Raw genomic sequence first — 17,503 nt, forward strand, 5'->3', positions numbered from 1 at the left:
ATAAAATAATAAAAAAAATCGGTAATTGAAGACATAATCATCAGTGGACATAAACTTGAATACGTAATTGAGGTGCGTATAGGTATAGACATATACCTCAGCCAGATCATATCACCTAAAGACCAAATGACCAAGAAAATCGACAAAGGATGTGCTACTGGCTAGAAAAAAAATGAGCTTTAAGAAGTTATGATAAGGACTAACATCAAAATTCAAGAAGACCATTGATATTTTTTTTTCTCTCGAAAAAGTAACGAAACGTCAAATAGCGTATAGCGTAATATGGTAGGTCTATTACTAAAAGAAAAAGTTAAGAGTGGAGATATACGTAAATAAATAAAATCCATTGACGTCCTATCGAGTATAGACAAGCTGAAATTGAGATAAACTGGACATTGTCTCAACAATATGCAACCTTGCAAATGTGATGTAGTAAACGTGTGACTGTCTAGTACGCAAGAGACGGGTTCAGGACTCGAGCTCGTAAAATGCGATAATTTATTTATTAATTTATTAGGGATGGTACGCAGCATTGAGATAATTATAAAAAAAAAGAATGAAATATAATTATAAAAATTACGACCGTTCATCCCTTAAAATTAGATTAACAAAAGTGCAAATAAGTGAAGGAAAAACAAAACAAATAAGACGATAAAAGCGAAGAAATAAAAACTAACTTATTTACATATCAAACTAATAAATACCCTTGGGAAGTTCAAATTACAAACTTAACTATTAATTAATTAATTATTTTAATTAATATATTTGAAAGATAATATGACATATATAAAAATGATAATAATAGTAAAGATCATATGATGGGAAAGTGATCTTAAAGCAACCTTACCTTTGGCTGAAAGAAATAATATCTACCAGTCAATCCATAAAAAGTAAATAATAATGAAATATTGACAGAAATGGGATCTCCCCAGAAGAAATCTCTACAGAAATCGGGTTTGTTCAACGTATTTTAGCTCTATGGTGTAAAATCTAAATTATTACCCTACAAATTAGATACCTAATTATTTCGACAGTTTTTTATTATTAAACAATTCTACAATTACCTAGTTGTTTCAAAATGATATCGCTAATTCGTTACCATTTCAAACTGGCGTATTTATGGATAAAAATAATTATTATTATTACGAGTACGAGTATTATTATTATTACGTATTACGTATAGTTCAAGATGCGAGACTTTCCTAAGCGCTAGTTCTACATAAAATCAATTGAATTAATTAATTGAACTCATGTAAACAATTGTCAAGATCGCATCAAAGCCTCTACAAGGCTACTTTATCAATTTGGAACAGTCATTTTTTACTCACATTGCTTAATGAAAGTGTCTTAAAATATATAACAAAAACGAAAATGCTATATCATGTGATGTAAGTATAGTAATGACCTTCGTAATGAATTTAACAAAATTTATCATAATTTTATAAAAACATTATTGTTAAGTAACCGAGCGAACGTTAGAATATTTATATTATTTACGCGCGTTAACAGTTTTTACTTTGCAATTTTTTAATGATTTTTTTTTTTTTGTTTTGTTTCAGATATAACCTTTAAAATGGGTCACGACGAGAAAAAAGGAACAATTGTTCTCGATAACTTCAACTCGACGTAAGTATTTTCTTTTTTTATTTCATCAACATTAAATTTCATGAAAAAGTTTCTATAGGTAGAATAAATCCTTTTTTTCTGAAAAAGTAGTCGATGCAATTACTTAAAATTAAATTTAATTGAAACTTTGTATTTTATGTTCATTGATGTGTCTGCTCTTGCCCGAATTTTTAATTTTAAATTGTAAATACTGATTATTATTATTTTTTTAATAAATTGCACCCGATAAAATAAAAAATTGATTCGCTTGAATTACATAATATACTACAAACCTGACTATAGTACGTCAACTAATAAAAACCTACGTATAAAGAAAAGAAACGAACCTACTTGTATTCTCCATAGATTAAAAAGCATTAGTGAAATTAGACTTGTACTGTGTGGCTACGGTACTAAAGAATATAGCCACCCCCTCTCTTCCTGTGGGTGTCGTAAGAGGCGACTAAGGGATAACACAGTTCCGCTACCACCTTGGAACTTAAAAAGCCGACCGGTAGCGGGATAACCATCCAACTGCTGGCTTTGAAATACAAAGGCCGAAGATGGGCAGCAGCGTCTTCGGTGCGACAAAGCCAGCCCTGCGGTCACCAACCCGCCTGCCCAGCGTGGTGACTATGGGCAAAACACATGAGTTCACGTTATTTTTGGCGTAAACTTGTGGAGGCCTATGTCCAGCAGTGGACTGTAAAGGTTTTAATGATGAGTGAAATTCGAAGCTATATGCAATATATTAATTTAAATTTTTATTTAGTATAGTGGGACTTTTATTTTTTATTTATTTTTTAAATAGTTGTTTTCATGCGACGTTAATAGTTATCACGCACAAAGGTGCACCATCTTTATTTTTACCTTACCCAGGTACATCGCATCATACATCACATTACCATTTACCCGGGTAGATCTGAACTAAATCTGTATTAAATCCGAAAAAGTTAATTCATTGTAATGAATGAAATTCGCGTAAACATTTGAAAACAATCTGTAATACTAGACTCTAATTTGGTCTATTATTCGTGTACTGTAAATAGCCTTTTCAAGTATATCCAACTAGACAATTATAAAATGTTAAAATCAAAACTAAATACATAAATCTTTGCATTTAGAGACTTGTGATAGCTGATTATGTAAATTCGCAAATTTAAGTATAATTATTTTGTAACTCATAAGCATATTCATTTTGTAACTCTTGGTAAAGTCTGACACTAAGCAATTTAACTTCTCAAGTTTTCATACAATGAGAAACAAAAATATTTTTTCCACCGTATTAAAAGCCTGAATCATTGACGAAATAATTGTACTTATTTTCCAAATATTTCCAGTGAATTGGCTGACTTACTACCAAAGAGACGCCCATCGAACATGTGTATAGCGTTCAACTCTCTAAAAGAGTTATTAATAAATAAAAATTCGAAATTCACGGATTGTTTAGATTGTCATCGGTTCGTTGAATTTTATTTCAAATTTTTAATTTTCTCACGATTCATTTGTGTTATATGTTATATATATCATATTTGCACGGGTGTTGCATTATTATCTATTATATCAATTCCTATATAATAATATTTTTCACTCTCTCTAAATATATTTCTTAATTTTTTTTGTACAACCAGTTCGGCCAACAAGCGTACGGCTTAACTGACGGTAAGAGATTACCATAGCCTATTGACGCTTGCAACACCAGGAGCATTACAAGCGCGTTGCGACCTTACCACGGAACTGGAGCTCTGGTCACCTTACTCACCATAGAAATACAACACTTCTTAAAAGCAGTATTATTTAGCCGTGATCTTCTGTAACGTCAAGGTACTTCCCCAGCAGGGCTGTTCCAGATTTTGAGAAGGATATTTCTTGCTGTTCCCTATATCAGTTAAAATCTTATTAAAATTTTCATTTATAACAAAAAAAAAATCACTTTATTTATCTTATTAAGTTTAAAAATATTTATCTAAAGTTTTAATGGACTAAATTTAATGTTAATCCGATTATTTCAAACATTCATTTGTTTATGAAATTTAGTTTAAAAAATCTCTGTTGACCTACGTTGGATATGGCATTCCATTTTTTTATGACTTATTTTATTTATTATTTCGCTTTGTTTGCTTGTTTCATTGTTTTGTTTTTTTTAAGTATTAGTATTTTTTTTGTATAATCACATTAAAAATATGTTTTTTTTTATGCTTTATTATGTTTGTGTATCTGGAATAAATTTTGAAGCCAGAAATTGATGTGGTTTGAGCTTTTAGCAAGATAAGACCCAATAAACTAATACAAGTTAAAAAGTATATTGTACATCGAATACTTTTTCAAAATATTTTCTCTATGTTGTGTATTTATTATATGTATATCAATAATTAATCTCTTAAATAAACGTAATACCTTCCTTAGATAGAGTTAACGGAGTGTATTAAAAAAAAATATTTATTATTTATTTTTTTATTTTTACAGAGCGAATCTAGCAACGAATCCCGGATTTCAATCGACGCTTAGCCTCGGCTCTAAGGAAGTCATCAATGAAAAAGAATACAATCCTTTCGAACACCGTCAAGTGGAACACCCTAATTCGTAAGTAATAAATGTATATAATTCAATATTTTTCACTCAAAATTCTCAATTAGATTTTTTGTACATTTTATGACAACTATATTTTTCAATCGATTTTTTATATAACTCTTTAACTAATGAAAACTTGTATTCACTTACTGGCCTTAAATTGAACTATTATCATAACATTTTTACGCTTCAGCCTAATATCCCAATGCTGGGCATAGGCCTCTTTCCCACGTAGGAGAAGGAGCAGAGCTTAACGCCCCACCCTCCTCCAATGCGAGTTGATGGATATATTCCCTACTATAAGTAACATTCGCTATCAAGTATTTTTTTATCTTTATTTGATTAAAAACTTTTTGTCAAGAAGTGATCATGTCATTGCTATAGGAGCAGCTTCTTTACAATTAATCTCTAGTATAATATTTTAATTACAAATGTAGAAGTTTTAACCCTATATATACTGATATGTATGTATCTACCAAATCAATGAAGTAACCACAGAATAATAGTAGTACGTATAAAAATGTTCCCTTCTACTTCCCATTCTTGATTACGCCGATACGTGCTTTGTTAATCTAAATGAGGAACAACTAAATAAACTTGAGCGCCTACAAAACCTCTGTATTCGGTTTATATTTGGACTTCGCAAATATGACCACGTTTCTGAATTTCGAAAAAAACGCAAGTGGCTTCCTATACGACTTCGCAGAAATACTCACATATTGACCCTTCTTTATACTATCCTCTTCAATCCTTCTGCTCCGCACTATTTAAAAAATTGATTTGAGTTTCTCAGTAATTCCACGAACGGCCTCTCCGTTCGAAAGAAAGCCAGATATTGAAGATCCCTCCACATTCTACATCCTTTTATTCTAAATCTTTTACTGTGGAAGCTTGTCGTCTTTGGAACTCATTGCCACTGTCTATAAAGAATGCTCAAACATTAGAGACATTTAAAAAACTCACAAAAGAAATGTATTTATCGTCTTAATGTATATCAAGCAGTTTTATTTCAATGAGTACTTTATGCTATGATGTTTTGTCTGTCATTTAAAATTTATCGGGTTTTTTTTTACTATTATTGATATATATGTATTTGAGTATGTATGTATATGTGTATGTATATGTATGTGTATATGTATATGTATGTATATATCTGAATGTATGTATATGTAAGTAAGTATTATGTATATGTAAGTAAATGTATTTGGTGTACATGTACGTTTGTGACTATAACATGTTCATATGTATGTTACATAACATTTTTGCGCCCCATCTCACACTTCTTATTTAGTCCTCTGCCCAAAGGTTGCCTGGAAGAGATCGCTGTAGTAGCGATAAGTCCGCCTGTTGCAGCTATTTGTTATGCTGTTAAAACCTTGTATTAGTGTGCGAAAGTGTAAATAAATAAATAAATATTCAAAATCAAAAACAGCTTTATTCAAATAGGTTCCAAGAGCACTTTCGAATCGTCATTTTACAAATTAAAACTTTAAAAATAAATTATTATATTTGTAGAAGTAAAGCTACCACCGATTCGGAATATTGATTCTGCAGAGAAAAATCGGCAAGAAACTCCGCAGTTACTCTTTTGAACAAAAAATATAGAAACTATATTATGACATTAGTAGAAATATAAAACTGTCAAAAATGACACATAAGTGTGTTAGTTAAATGCTGTAATCGGCATCCAGATACTAACTTATATTATACTAAAATCGGAAAGTACTGAAAATTTTGTCAGTAGAGGGTAAAAGCGTCATTTACGGAGTGTTTCGCCTCAAATAAATATAAAATAATTTTCAACCATTATGGGCGAAGTTACTCTCTAGTTCGGGTCTCTTGCGATTATTGAAATTTCCAGTGACCTGTATTTTATATCTACAGGGACTTTGTTCGGAGCAAACAAGTTGACTATTAATATAACACGTGTTTACTATTTCCTTAGTTCTATTCTCATATTAATTAATTCGCAATGTTCAGTGTTCTTAATTAATTCTCAAATATTCATAATTAATTCACAGCGCATGTTAAATACTAAGATTTACATTTTATATTCCTCTATACTTAAAGACAAATATCTAGTTCACTATTAATTCACGGAAGATTTTAAAATTGTACCTCTATGGCAGTAACCTAATACTTATTAAACAAGCAATTCTTGTATATATATAATCTGAATCTCGGAAACGGCTCCAACGATTTTTATAAAATTTAGTGTGCAGGGGATTTTAAGGAAGATACATCGATATAGCTAGGATTCATTTTTAGAAAATGTCGTTTTATCCCAGTTTTTAGACAGTGAAAAAATGGCTGCAATATTGTTAGAATACGAAGGTAAATTTCGCAATCGTCGATAAAGTTGAATAACTCAGGCGGTAAATCGGACGGTCGAGATAGACCGAGAAGAACACGCTTCAAATCTTCATGTCTTCAGATCGATTATTTTTCCTTTTTTTTCTAAATGCACTCATGATTTTTTATTTAAATAACCAGTATTTTTTATTATTATGTCGGTAAAATCGGAAAATATTATTCATATTTTATCAATATATAATTCGTATTTAATAATGATTTCCAAAAAACATGATTTACTAAAAATACCGAGCTAAGCTCGGTCACCAAGGTACTTAAAATAACACAGTGTAGTGGTGCGTGTGACGCGTATACGCTCAAACGCTGTTCGTATTTGCACCAATTATTGTTCCCCGACCTGGGTGTCTGTTTTTGTGGGTCTCCGTACCGTGCCTCCGAGAGCACGTTAAGCTGTCGGTCCCAGTTGTTATCTAAGATACCTGATAGCGATCGTTAATCTTAGCAGGGATAATATCAACCAAACCACAGTGGAGTAGCGTGATGGCTCAAGCTCCGATTTTAGCTCATATAACAAAGAAATTTAATGTTAAGTTTTTCTTCCGTATCTCTTTTGTACAAACTTCGTAAAAATAAGGTTCAGGCTGGTACGTGTTATAAAAATTTCTCTTTATTAGACTCTAATTTTGCCTTAAGCAAATAAGTGTTTATTCCCGTGTCTCACGCACTAAATCATAAATCCTTTAAAACAAGACATTATAGATTTATAAATTTATATTGTATATATTAATATTTACATATATAAGTAATTCCAAGCTGAAGCGTCTGCTTATTTGAACAAGGACTTTGAGCTAACTTGAAATCTAGATAAAAGTTATTTGCCATAGAATAACACGCAACGATTCATGAGGGAGCAGAAGCCATAAAGTTAACGCTAGTGCTGCTGCAGTGGTCATAACGAAGAAATTTATTACAAAAGAGTTTTAATACCAATTAATAAAGATTTTTATATTAGGTAACTAAACATAGATAAATCTAAAAAGGTTCGCTATGCATTAAATATAAAACACTAGCTGTACCCTACGCGCGTTGCTACGCTTTTTTTTTTTTTGTCATACCGAGTTAGAAACCTTTGTGGGCTCATGCACAACACTTTGCAGATTATGACATGATCAAATGGATAGTTTACGATTCTATAAAGGACATACAGGCAAACATTTATTTTTATATATGTAGATAATTATCATATTCGAAATATAACGATTCCCGAACACAGCTATTCGAGTTTTCCCAATAAAGCGACCAGTGGGTATGCCGTGTAGGCACTCAAACACCGACGGTTGTGTATTCGATTCCTGTTCGAAATGGATATTTGTATGTATACGAATATTTCTCTCCAGTCTAGTTGTTTGTATATGAGGGTCAACCCACCGTGCCTCCAAAAGCACGTTAAGTCGGTTCCGATGTTATCTCCGACACTTGATAACAATCGTTACTCATAGTAGGAAACATTTCCATCAACACCCCGTGGAGTAGCGTGGTGCAATGAGTCCTGAACCTTCTTCTATATCGAGAAAGAAGCATCCAGCAGTGGGATATTACATGCTGAATCAATCAATTAACACTGTAAAATTTCTAAACTATTTTTTTTTTTGTAATTTATCACGTTGTTATATTTATCATTTCTAATAACAAATAAATAGAAAGTGGCGTTGAAATGTTACAATGCACGCTTTATTTACTTTTCTATCAGGAAAAAGCTATTAATTTTATTAGCTATCATTAATGTAATTGTAAAAAAAATCGTTATCTTTAGTACATTAAGCCGTTTAACATTAACTATACTTTACATATTACTTTTTACTATTTGTAATATAAAGTAGGTCAGTGTTTTATTTAGAATATGTTTTTTTTATATTTATCTTTCATTAAAGCTATTTAGATAGAGTCATTACTATAGGCGATTTAATAACTTGTTTGTATGTACTTACATTACCCGCCTTAGCCTATCACAGTCAACTGATGGACGTAAGCCTCTTCCAGGGTTCGCCATAAGGCCCTCTCTCCTTCTTTCGCCATCTATTCTCTACCAGCTACCTTTTTTAATTCGTCGATCAATCAGACTGGAGGACGTTCAAACCTATGTTTGCCAAACCATGGTCTCCATTCTAGGTAAAAAAAATCCATTCGGAAAAAATCAGCATTGGGTTTTACAAATCCAACTTTGGAGTTGGATGAGTGGTCCCTATACCTTTTTGGGTTGCAACTATAACTGTAAACGAAAATAATATTTCTTGAATGTATTTACTTTTCCTTTTCTTATTTTTTTATTATTATTATTATATTTAATTTTTCGTCTTTTTAATTTTGTATTTTCGAAACTATTGATATTTAAAATTTCTGTTATTGCCATTTCGCAATTTGATTGTACCAACTGTTTTATTTTGGCGATCTTTATATGAAAAAAAAAATGTTTGTGATTGGTGTGATGTCCCAAATAAACATTTTTTTTTTCATTCTTTCTTCTTTATTTATTATGTCGATTTGCAACAAGCTTAATATCTTTAAGCTAAAACACAACAAGCATGACAAGAATAATTTAATATAATGTTAAATATGTTTGATATCGTAATATCTGTAATTAGTTATTTGTTTACTACTAGTAATTATTAAATTGAAAAAAAAATACCCTCACGGTCGACTATTCTTAATGGAGGTGACTCAATCCCTTTTTTTAGGTAACAGCGAAATAATGTATAAATTTATGTACACATATCAAGATTTTTTTTAGTGAGACGTACTTCCCCCCACTTCAGATTTTGATCAGAATATTTTATGCTGTGCCCTACGTCAGTAAAAATAGCTTCAGCATTCATATAACAGTTTGTAAGTTCGATAACAATTGAACGTTTTTTAGATCACTCGGTTCCCTAGTTCATCTCCTGAAGTCTTCGCTCGGCTCTGGCATCCTGGCGATGCCCGCCGCCTTCAGGAACGCGGGTCTAGCAGTCGGCGCATTCGGAACAATCATTGTCGGATTTATTTGTACACATTGTGTTTATGTACTGGTTAGTATAATTCATTTATTATACATTTTTATTGATTCAGTATACGACAAATAAGGTTTTATATCAATTACAAAAAAAAAAACATAACATTTGTGAATTTCTGTTATTATAATTTTATTAAAACGTGCGTTAAAATGTGCATATTTATTATTTATTTTATTGTCATTTAAATACAATGTTTGCAAAATTACAATAATTATAAGGGCAAAAGAATGCCATTAAGGTTTATAAGTTATATAATGCTACAAGTGAAAAACTTTAGTGTAACATCTAGTAATGAAATGATATTTTCATCAACATTTAAGAAATTTAATAACATTTCTAACCTTAAATTATGTCCTTGACTCACAACCTTCACTGGTCACAGACGTGCTGGTTCAATTTATTCCCAGACAATCGGAATTGCATTGCATTTCAAAGCAAAAGCAGGCAGCGTTCTTGCCGCTATCCTACGTACACATGTCGTGTCTTTTAGAATTATTTTTAAGTTTTGAATTACAAATATGGAAAATGCCATAAATTTTGTTTAAAATTAAAAAGCACTTAAACAAAATCGGCAAATATTTGTGTTTTTATTTAAAAAAATACAATCGTTACTTTATAGACACAATGTATCTATATAGTGAAATTTAATGTTCTAATTACACGAAACTCCTTCAAAAATTAAGAATAAAATAAATATAAATGTAAAACTTATCAATTGTTTAAGGTGAAAACATCGCAAGAAGTATGTGTCGCGGCGAAGAAGCCTTCAATGGGATTCGCTGAGACATGCGGCGCTGCGTTTGAATTCGGACCAAGGAGATTACGACCGTGGGCCAATTTTGCAAGGTTAGGATAAAATTACATGTTACATTCATAACTAAAACAAACAAAAGCCTTACTCACAACTGAGAGCCTCCAATATAGTAAAAGTTTACGACAAGAAGTCCGCACACACCTAACATAATGCCTAGACCTAAATAAGTAACTGGTATGCCCATAATCATATTAATAATTCCTAGCTATACCCGTGCGAATAATTCTCCTTAAATTACATCTCTTCACAAAATTACAAAAAAAGTATTTATGCGTGAGTTGATTTGAAATTGAACAAAAAATTTACCGACCGTCATTTATCAAGTCATATAATTTTAATAATGAATTAATTTACAAAAAAAAATCAAAAACAATTTTTTTAGTTGTTTTTGCCGGTAGAGCAAGCAGTTACCTATAAAATGATACATAATTGATGTGGAATAATTGTGAGGCTTTTTCTAAAAAAGGAGGCAAACATCTTAACCTTAGGGTATTAATTATATATGATTACATTCCAATAATATTAAATTTTATGTCAAAGTATAATATTTAATGAAATTACAAAAACAAGGCGATAGTTACAAGAAAAATATTGGATATTCAGCGTTCAAGCAACGATTTTTTTTATCAATAAATTACTTTCAGACATTCTTTCGAATTTAATTTAAAAAATACATTGACAATTTCTTAGAAGCGACCTAAGTTCTAACAAAGGCCTACATACAATAATTATAATTTTATTTATATTGGATAGTCCGAATGTAGATGGTATAAGAAAGTCTAAGCCACAGACTATACCATAAAGATTAATACGCGCGCGATAGAGACGCGTTGGCGCAACGGTCACTGCACTGTTGGGCTGGTGTTTGCGGGTTCGATCCCCGCACATGACGAACATTTGTATTGGTCATACAGATATTTACCGTGGTTTGGGTGTTTGTTCAGTCCTTGTGGGTCGCCTCGGAGAGCACATTGGTCCCGGTTGCTGTCATGTACACCTCATAGCGATCGTCGTAAAGCGTATACGATATAGGGTGCTAAAAATATGCCCACCGGTCTGCCATATGGTGAACGGGTACCGTAGCCTATGGACGCCTACAACACTAGAGAAATTAAAAGCGCTTTTTCTACCCAGAAGCTCATTCTACCTTACCACAGGAACACAACACTACTTTAGAACTGCATTTAGCTGTGATCTTTTGTGAATTTGAAGTAATTCCCCGGTCGAGCTGCTACAAAGAGCAAAATATTTCGTACCAAGTGCGGTACCACAAAAATGTGACCAGCACGGCTCCCAACCTGGCCTTGAAGAGAACCTTAAGATGGTGCTATAACAATGTTCAAATTTAAAGCATTTTATTATTATTTTATTTTTTAAGTTTACAGTTACAATTATTTTGTTTCAGAACGTTTATTGACTACACACTCACTGCCACATACCTGGCGGCGCTGTGTGTATATGTCGTATTCATTGCTGAGAACTTCAAGGAGGTATTATATTTTTTTATTATAATAACAGAACGGTACAGATAAAGCACTCGTATTTATTGTAATTTAAACTGCTAAATTTATGTGAGTACTATCGTTATTAGGTAACCCTTAACTTACCTCGGTATTGTTCAACTTGGGAAGAACGTTTAAAACGGAAAAAATAAATGCTATTAATCAGAACTTTAAATAATACTAAATTTTGTTCTAAAACATAGGAAACACAAGTGTATTATTGCAATTTTCAATTTTTTTATCAAGTACGATAGTTTTCCTGAACATAAAAGAGGATATAAGGAAAAAGGTACTGGCACCCTTCAATATACAGAATTATGTATGTAATTTAATAGTGTTTTTCAACTTTTCTTTAATAAGCAAATATACTAATAAATAAAAAGCAAAGTAACTAAAATACGATACCTAACATCTTAATTTAAAAAAATGTGTTTATGGGTTTACTATATACTAATATTATAAATCTAGAGTATGTTTAATTGATTGTTTGAACGATCTAATCAAGTACTAATCGTTCGAATTGATACATTATTTTTAAGTTCGATAGCCCGTTTGCTGGTAAAGACTTATAGGCTATATAATGTTTTAATGGGTTTTATCATCAAATCAACGCGAGTGTTCCCGCTACGGGACATCACTAGCTATCGTATGAATTATTATTAGTATTTTATTTTAAACGAAAACGCATAAATCTTGGACCTCACGTTATACGAAACTATTTATTATAAATATTATATTCTATATAAATAAATCATAATTTATAGTTTCACGACTAACATTTGTGTAGGCCATACAGGTGTTTGCCGTTGACTGGGCGTTTGTATTTGTGTACTGAATTTGTTTTTGGGCCCCAGACACAACAAAAAATCATAATGGAGACTTTGCGTGTGATGCATACAATTTTCTTATTTTTTTTTTTTCATTTTCAGGTTTTAGATGAATACAATCCTGATTACAAGCTCTCTGTGGAAGCATACTGTGCTCTAACATTAGTGCCGCTCGTTATGATATGCCAGATACGGAATCTTAAGTGGCTAGTTCCATTTTCCGCTCTCGCCAATGTTTTCCTCGTCGTGTGCTTCGGAATCACCATGTACTACATCTTTAGCGATCTGCCCAATCCAGCTGACAGGCAAATGGTTGCTGCTGTGACCCATTGGCCTCTTTTTATCAGGTGAAATTTTTAATGTGTATATATTTAACAGGTGATCATGGAAAAGTTAAAATCGTGTAATGCACAAGGGTGAATCCGCGGGTATCTTTTGTTACAAAATTGATCGCAATATCTTAATAATCAAATAAATTGTATTTTTTTAAATTTATTTAAATGGTTGTCTATAAAGTTGGTTTATGGACGATAGTTTAACGTGACAACGTCATAACAAAACATCTCCTTGGACGCATAGGCCAATCGAGTGGAAGAGAGGTAGATGCGCGCTAGCGTACGATGAGCGTAACGGGACAATAAGTCGTCCTTATTCGTCCATGCATCCATGCGGCGTTCATCGATTTATTAGACGTCGTCACGTCAAAATCGTAGCAGGCAACATTATCACGTTCTGAATCGTGCACCGCTGATCTCAAATTATTACAAAGTTACATTTTTTGTAATGTATTATTCATTTTTCGTTTAATTAATCTTCAATATTTAGAATTTTCCAATTTACGATATCTTTTTTTAAACAAAATTTCACAATTTTCAAAAACGGTTTTCGAATCAATTTATCAGTATTCTTTTTATTTTAGTACGGTGATCTTCGCTATGGAAGGCATCGGTGTGGTAATGCCGGTTGAGAATGAAATGGCAAAGCCTCAGCAATTTTTGGGATGTCCTGGAGTACTCAACATAGCTATGACTATCGTTGTGTCCTTGTATGGCCTAGTTGGATTCTTCGGTTACATTAAGTTTGGCGATGCTGTCAGAGGCAGCGTTACCCTCAATCTTCCACAAGATGAGATGTAAGTTTTAATTCCAATATATACGTTTCTTAACTTTTTCAGACTTTATCATTACCAATGTCAATAATAATCACGCACGTCAGTGTATGCATGTGTCAGCGGGAGGTGGATTGGTACAATCTACTACGTTGTTCTACAGTATTGTTGTGTTCTTAACTTCCTATTATTTTGTGTAGTTTTAACACTTTAAGTTTCTTTGCGACACCCATGATCGTTCCCTTCGATCTGACACCAATTTAATCCTTAACACTCCGTCTCACACTACTTCCCATTACTCTAATTCCTTCTCTGTTAAAGCTGTCAAAAAAAAAGCTGTCCAACTTTGGAACTCTCTCCCTCTTCCTATTAGATAAGCTCAATCTCTCTTCTCCTTCAAAAAATACCCTAAACTCCACTATTTGTCACTAAACACGTCATGATCGCCTATATCGTCTTTCTATGATATAATATATATTTATAATGTATTTAGATATGTATGTATATTATATATGTAAGTATTATGTATGTTTATTATTATATATTATCTATTTGTACTTTAATCAAATATTCTAATTCGCACACGAATTATTTGTTTACTTCCGGTTGTCTGGTAGAGATTGCTCTTTCGGCAATAAGACCGCCTTTGTACATCTTTCATTTTATGTTTTTTGTTTTTTTGTTGTTTCTTTTAATGGTGTACAATAATGAGCATTATTATTGTTATTACTATTATAATATTTGAAATAAACAAGTGCTCATTACGAATTTCTTTCATATATCATTAGGTAACTAAATGTTATTACTGTTAATTTTTTTTAGATTTATATTATTCTGTATAATTTCTAAAAGTTTTTTTTTCATAGTGAACAATTATAATACTAATATTGTTATTGAAAACATCGTACTAAGAATTCGTTCAAAACTCTTAATCGTAACTTTCTCTTAATTTTATGAATGAAAAACTTAAATATAAATAACAAAGACAATTATTTATTTCAAATTTGAACAGTATAACATTTAAAAATTCACCTGATCGATGAGTAATAGTTAACTATAATCTTTTTTTTTCAGACTAGCACAAAGCGCGAAAGTGTTGATGGCCCTCTCGATCCTGTTAACGTACAGTCTCCAATTCTACGTTCCAATGGAGATGATTTGGCGAAAGATTAACCAGAAAGTTGCTGTACGATACCAAGGGATAGCACAGATAGGAATTAGAACTGCCATTGTTGTTGGAACTGGTAAGATTATATTTGCTAACAATAATATTGAAGTAACTTCTCAGCGGCCTTGAGACAATGTAGATGTAGCTCAAAACTAACGAAATAATATAATAAATTTAATTAATTTAAAAAAAAAACTTGAAATTTTACATAGAGTACTTAGACCAGCTTTGGTATACATTTATTTCAGGACGGTTCTTAGAATAATAAACCTTGACCGGATAGACTCAATTGACCTATCGGTCGACAAACAAGCGTACAGTTCGCCTGATGGTAAGCGATTACCGTAGCTTATAGACGCCTGCAACAATAGGAGCATCGCAAAGGTGTTGCTGACCCTACCTTCAATCCTTTCAGGAGCTCTAGTCAATTTACCCTATGCTAGCCTGCCTAGCTGTGATCTTCTTTAAGGTCGAGGTACTTTTGCAGTCGGGCTGCTCCAGATTTTGAGCAGGATATTTCCTGCTGTGCCCTACCTCAGTTAAAGCATTACTAGCAATACTAGCTCGAACTCTACTAACTTAATGGTGATCATATTAGGAACAGATAGGCGATAGGATAAGGGTATTTATTTATTTACTTTTGTACTTTACTATTTTGTTACTTTTTTTTCAGTCGCCATTGCCGCCTCATTTCCTGATCTCGAACTCTTCATTAATTTGAGCGGCGCCATCTTTCTCTCAAGTCTTGGCCTCCTCACACCAGCCATCGTAGACACCGTCCACAATTGGGAACGTGGTCTTGGAAGATTCAACTGGATTATCTATAAGAATATCATCATTGCCATCATTTCTCTAGTAGCTCTCTTTGCTGGTTCCTATGTATCTATACAAGGTATTGTCGAAAAATTTAATTCTAGACCCGCGATAATTGCTAACATGACAAATATAAACACGTGAATTGATTGACGAACAAAATCACGGTAACTACAAAATAATGTGATATTACAGACAATATATTATGTGATAAATTTTTATATAAGCCTCGAAAATAGTACATACATCACTGAAGTTTTTTTTACATAATAACGCGTGAAGTTATAACAAAATTTGTAAATATTTTACGTTAAAATTAATTTAAGATGAAATAAATGGTGATACATTTTTAATATGATGAAAGACAAATGATATTTGGTGACGTTGTTTTTGATAACTTCTTTTATGATTAATTTAAATTTAATTTACCAGTAATACTTTTATAGGAGCTAGTTCTTAGTACACGTAAATAAATAATATTATAGGTATTATAATACAACAACTTTTTCGAATTTTACCGCGGTTTATTAGGTTTTTCAATCTTAAATTCCTCCCGTGACCATGGTTGCTGTAAAAAATCCGAAACTTCAGGCATTCAATAAACTTAATAAACCGCGATAAAATCCAAAAAAGTTTTTTTCATTTTAGCTACCGTAAATTGTATATCTTGTGACTGAAAAGAGTGAAATATAAAATGTTAAAACTTAAGACAATACTTAAGAAAACTACATTTTGACTTAATCATCTTATGTCGGTATATACAATAGGTTTTTAATGTAACTTTTGCTTCCTAACGGTACAATACATAGGTATGTTTTTAGCCTAATAAAGCCCCAGTACAAATAAGTTTTTGAAAATTGTGAACTACAAACAAAAAGGAAAACTTTGTGTCATTATGTACGATGATAGTAAATCAATATCTGGAAATAAATTAATAGTATTATTATTCAATTATAATTTTGAACAAGGACCTTTTTTTAGAAATTTAAAATAAGGTATAAAGGTTTTTACTAACAAAATATTCCATAAACGTAAGTTAACAATTAATAACACCAATCTTTAGTTATATAATGTATTATTAAAGTTTTGAACATTCCAGTTCTAAGTTAACCCTTACGTTCCAAGTGCGCTTACAAAATTACAATGCAGTGACTCAAAACTAATTTTAGTTCTAAGATTTTTTGATAGATGGCGCTATCTGTATTTTACGTCGTTAAGTCTTATACAATTTGGTGGTTGCACCCCTTAGAAGTATAGTTAGTGCACAAGGTTTTTTTTATGATTTACATACCTTGTTGTATCCGTCGTTTTTAACCTGTCAAACGTGGGTGTGATATAATTACAAATGTGATATTTAAGTTAGGAAAATGTAATTAAATAAACGGCCCCAGTATTGTTTGTGATGATTTTAGTATCCCATCCTTTGAAAAGTGTTTTATAAAAATAAAAATAAATACTAATATTATCCTAAAACGACTTGTTATTTTCTTTTTTTCTCTAACTCATTCACTTTAAAAACATTCCTTGCTACTTTTAAACGTATTCAAAAAATTGTGGAGTTTCTCAATTCCTTGTTTTTTAATAAAAATAACGTAAATAAATAAAATTAAGGAAACACACAGTATACAAGCACAAATGTGCAGACCACGGCAAGTATCTGTATGGACTGTACTAAGGTTTACCGTGTGAGTGGATCAAACTTGCGACCACCAGCAAACGACTACTACGTTAT

At 31.8% G+C, this 17,503-nt stretch overlaps 1 protein-coding gene across 1 annotated transcript; it reads left to right on the forward strand.

The window, feature by feature from the left end:
- The first annotated feature begins 1,573 nt into the window (after positions 1-1,573).
- LOC123670335 (proton-coupled amino acid transporter-like protein pathetic) lies at positions 1,574-17,244 on the forward strand. Its single transcript, XM_045603835.1, has 9 exons — positions 1,574-1,626; positions 4,072-4,188; positions 9,404-9,554; positions 10,264-10,385; positions 11,759-11,843; positions 12,785-13,029; positions 13,602-13,814; positions 14,865-15,034; positions 15,632-17,244. The coding sequence occupies exons 1-9, from the start codon at positions 1,574-1,576 to the stop codon at positions 15,913-15,915; spliced, it is 1,440 nt and encodes a 479-aa protein (XP_045459791.1). The 3' UTR covers positions 15,916-17,244.
- Positions 17,245-17,503: the final 259 nt, after the last annotated feature.

This window comes from Melitaea cinxia, chromosome 4 (assembly GCF_905220565.1).
Source record: "Melitaea cinxia chromosome 4, ilMelCinx1.1, whole genome shotgun sequence".
In the NCBI taxonomy this organism is placed as follows: domain Eukaryota; kingdom Metazoa; phylum Arthropoda; class Insecta; order Lepidoptera; family Nymphalidae; genus Melitaea; species Melitaea cinxia.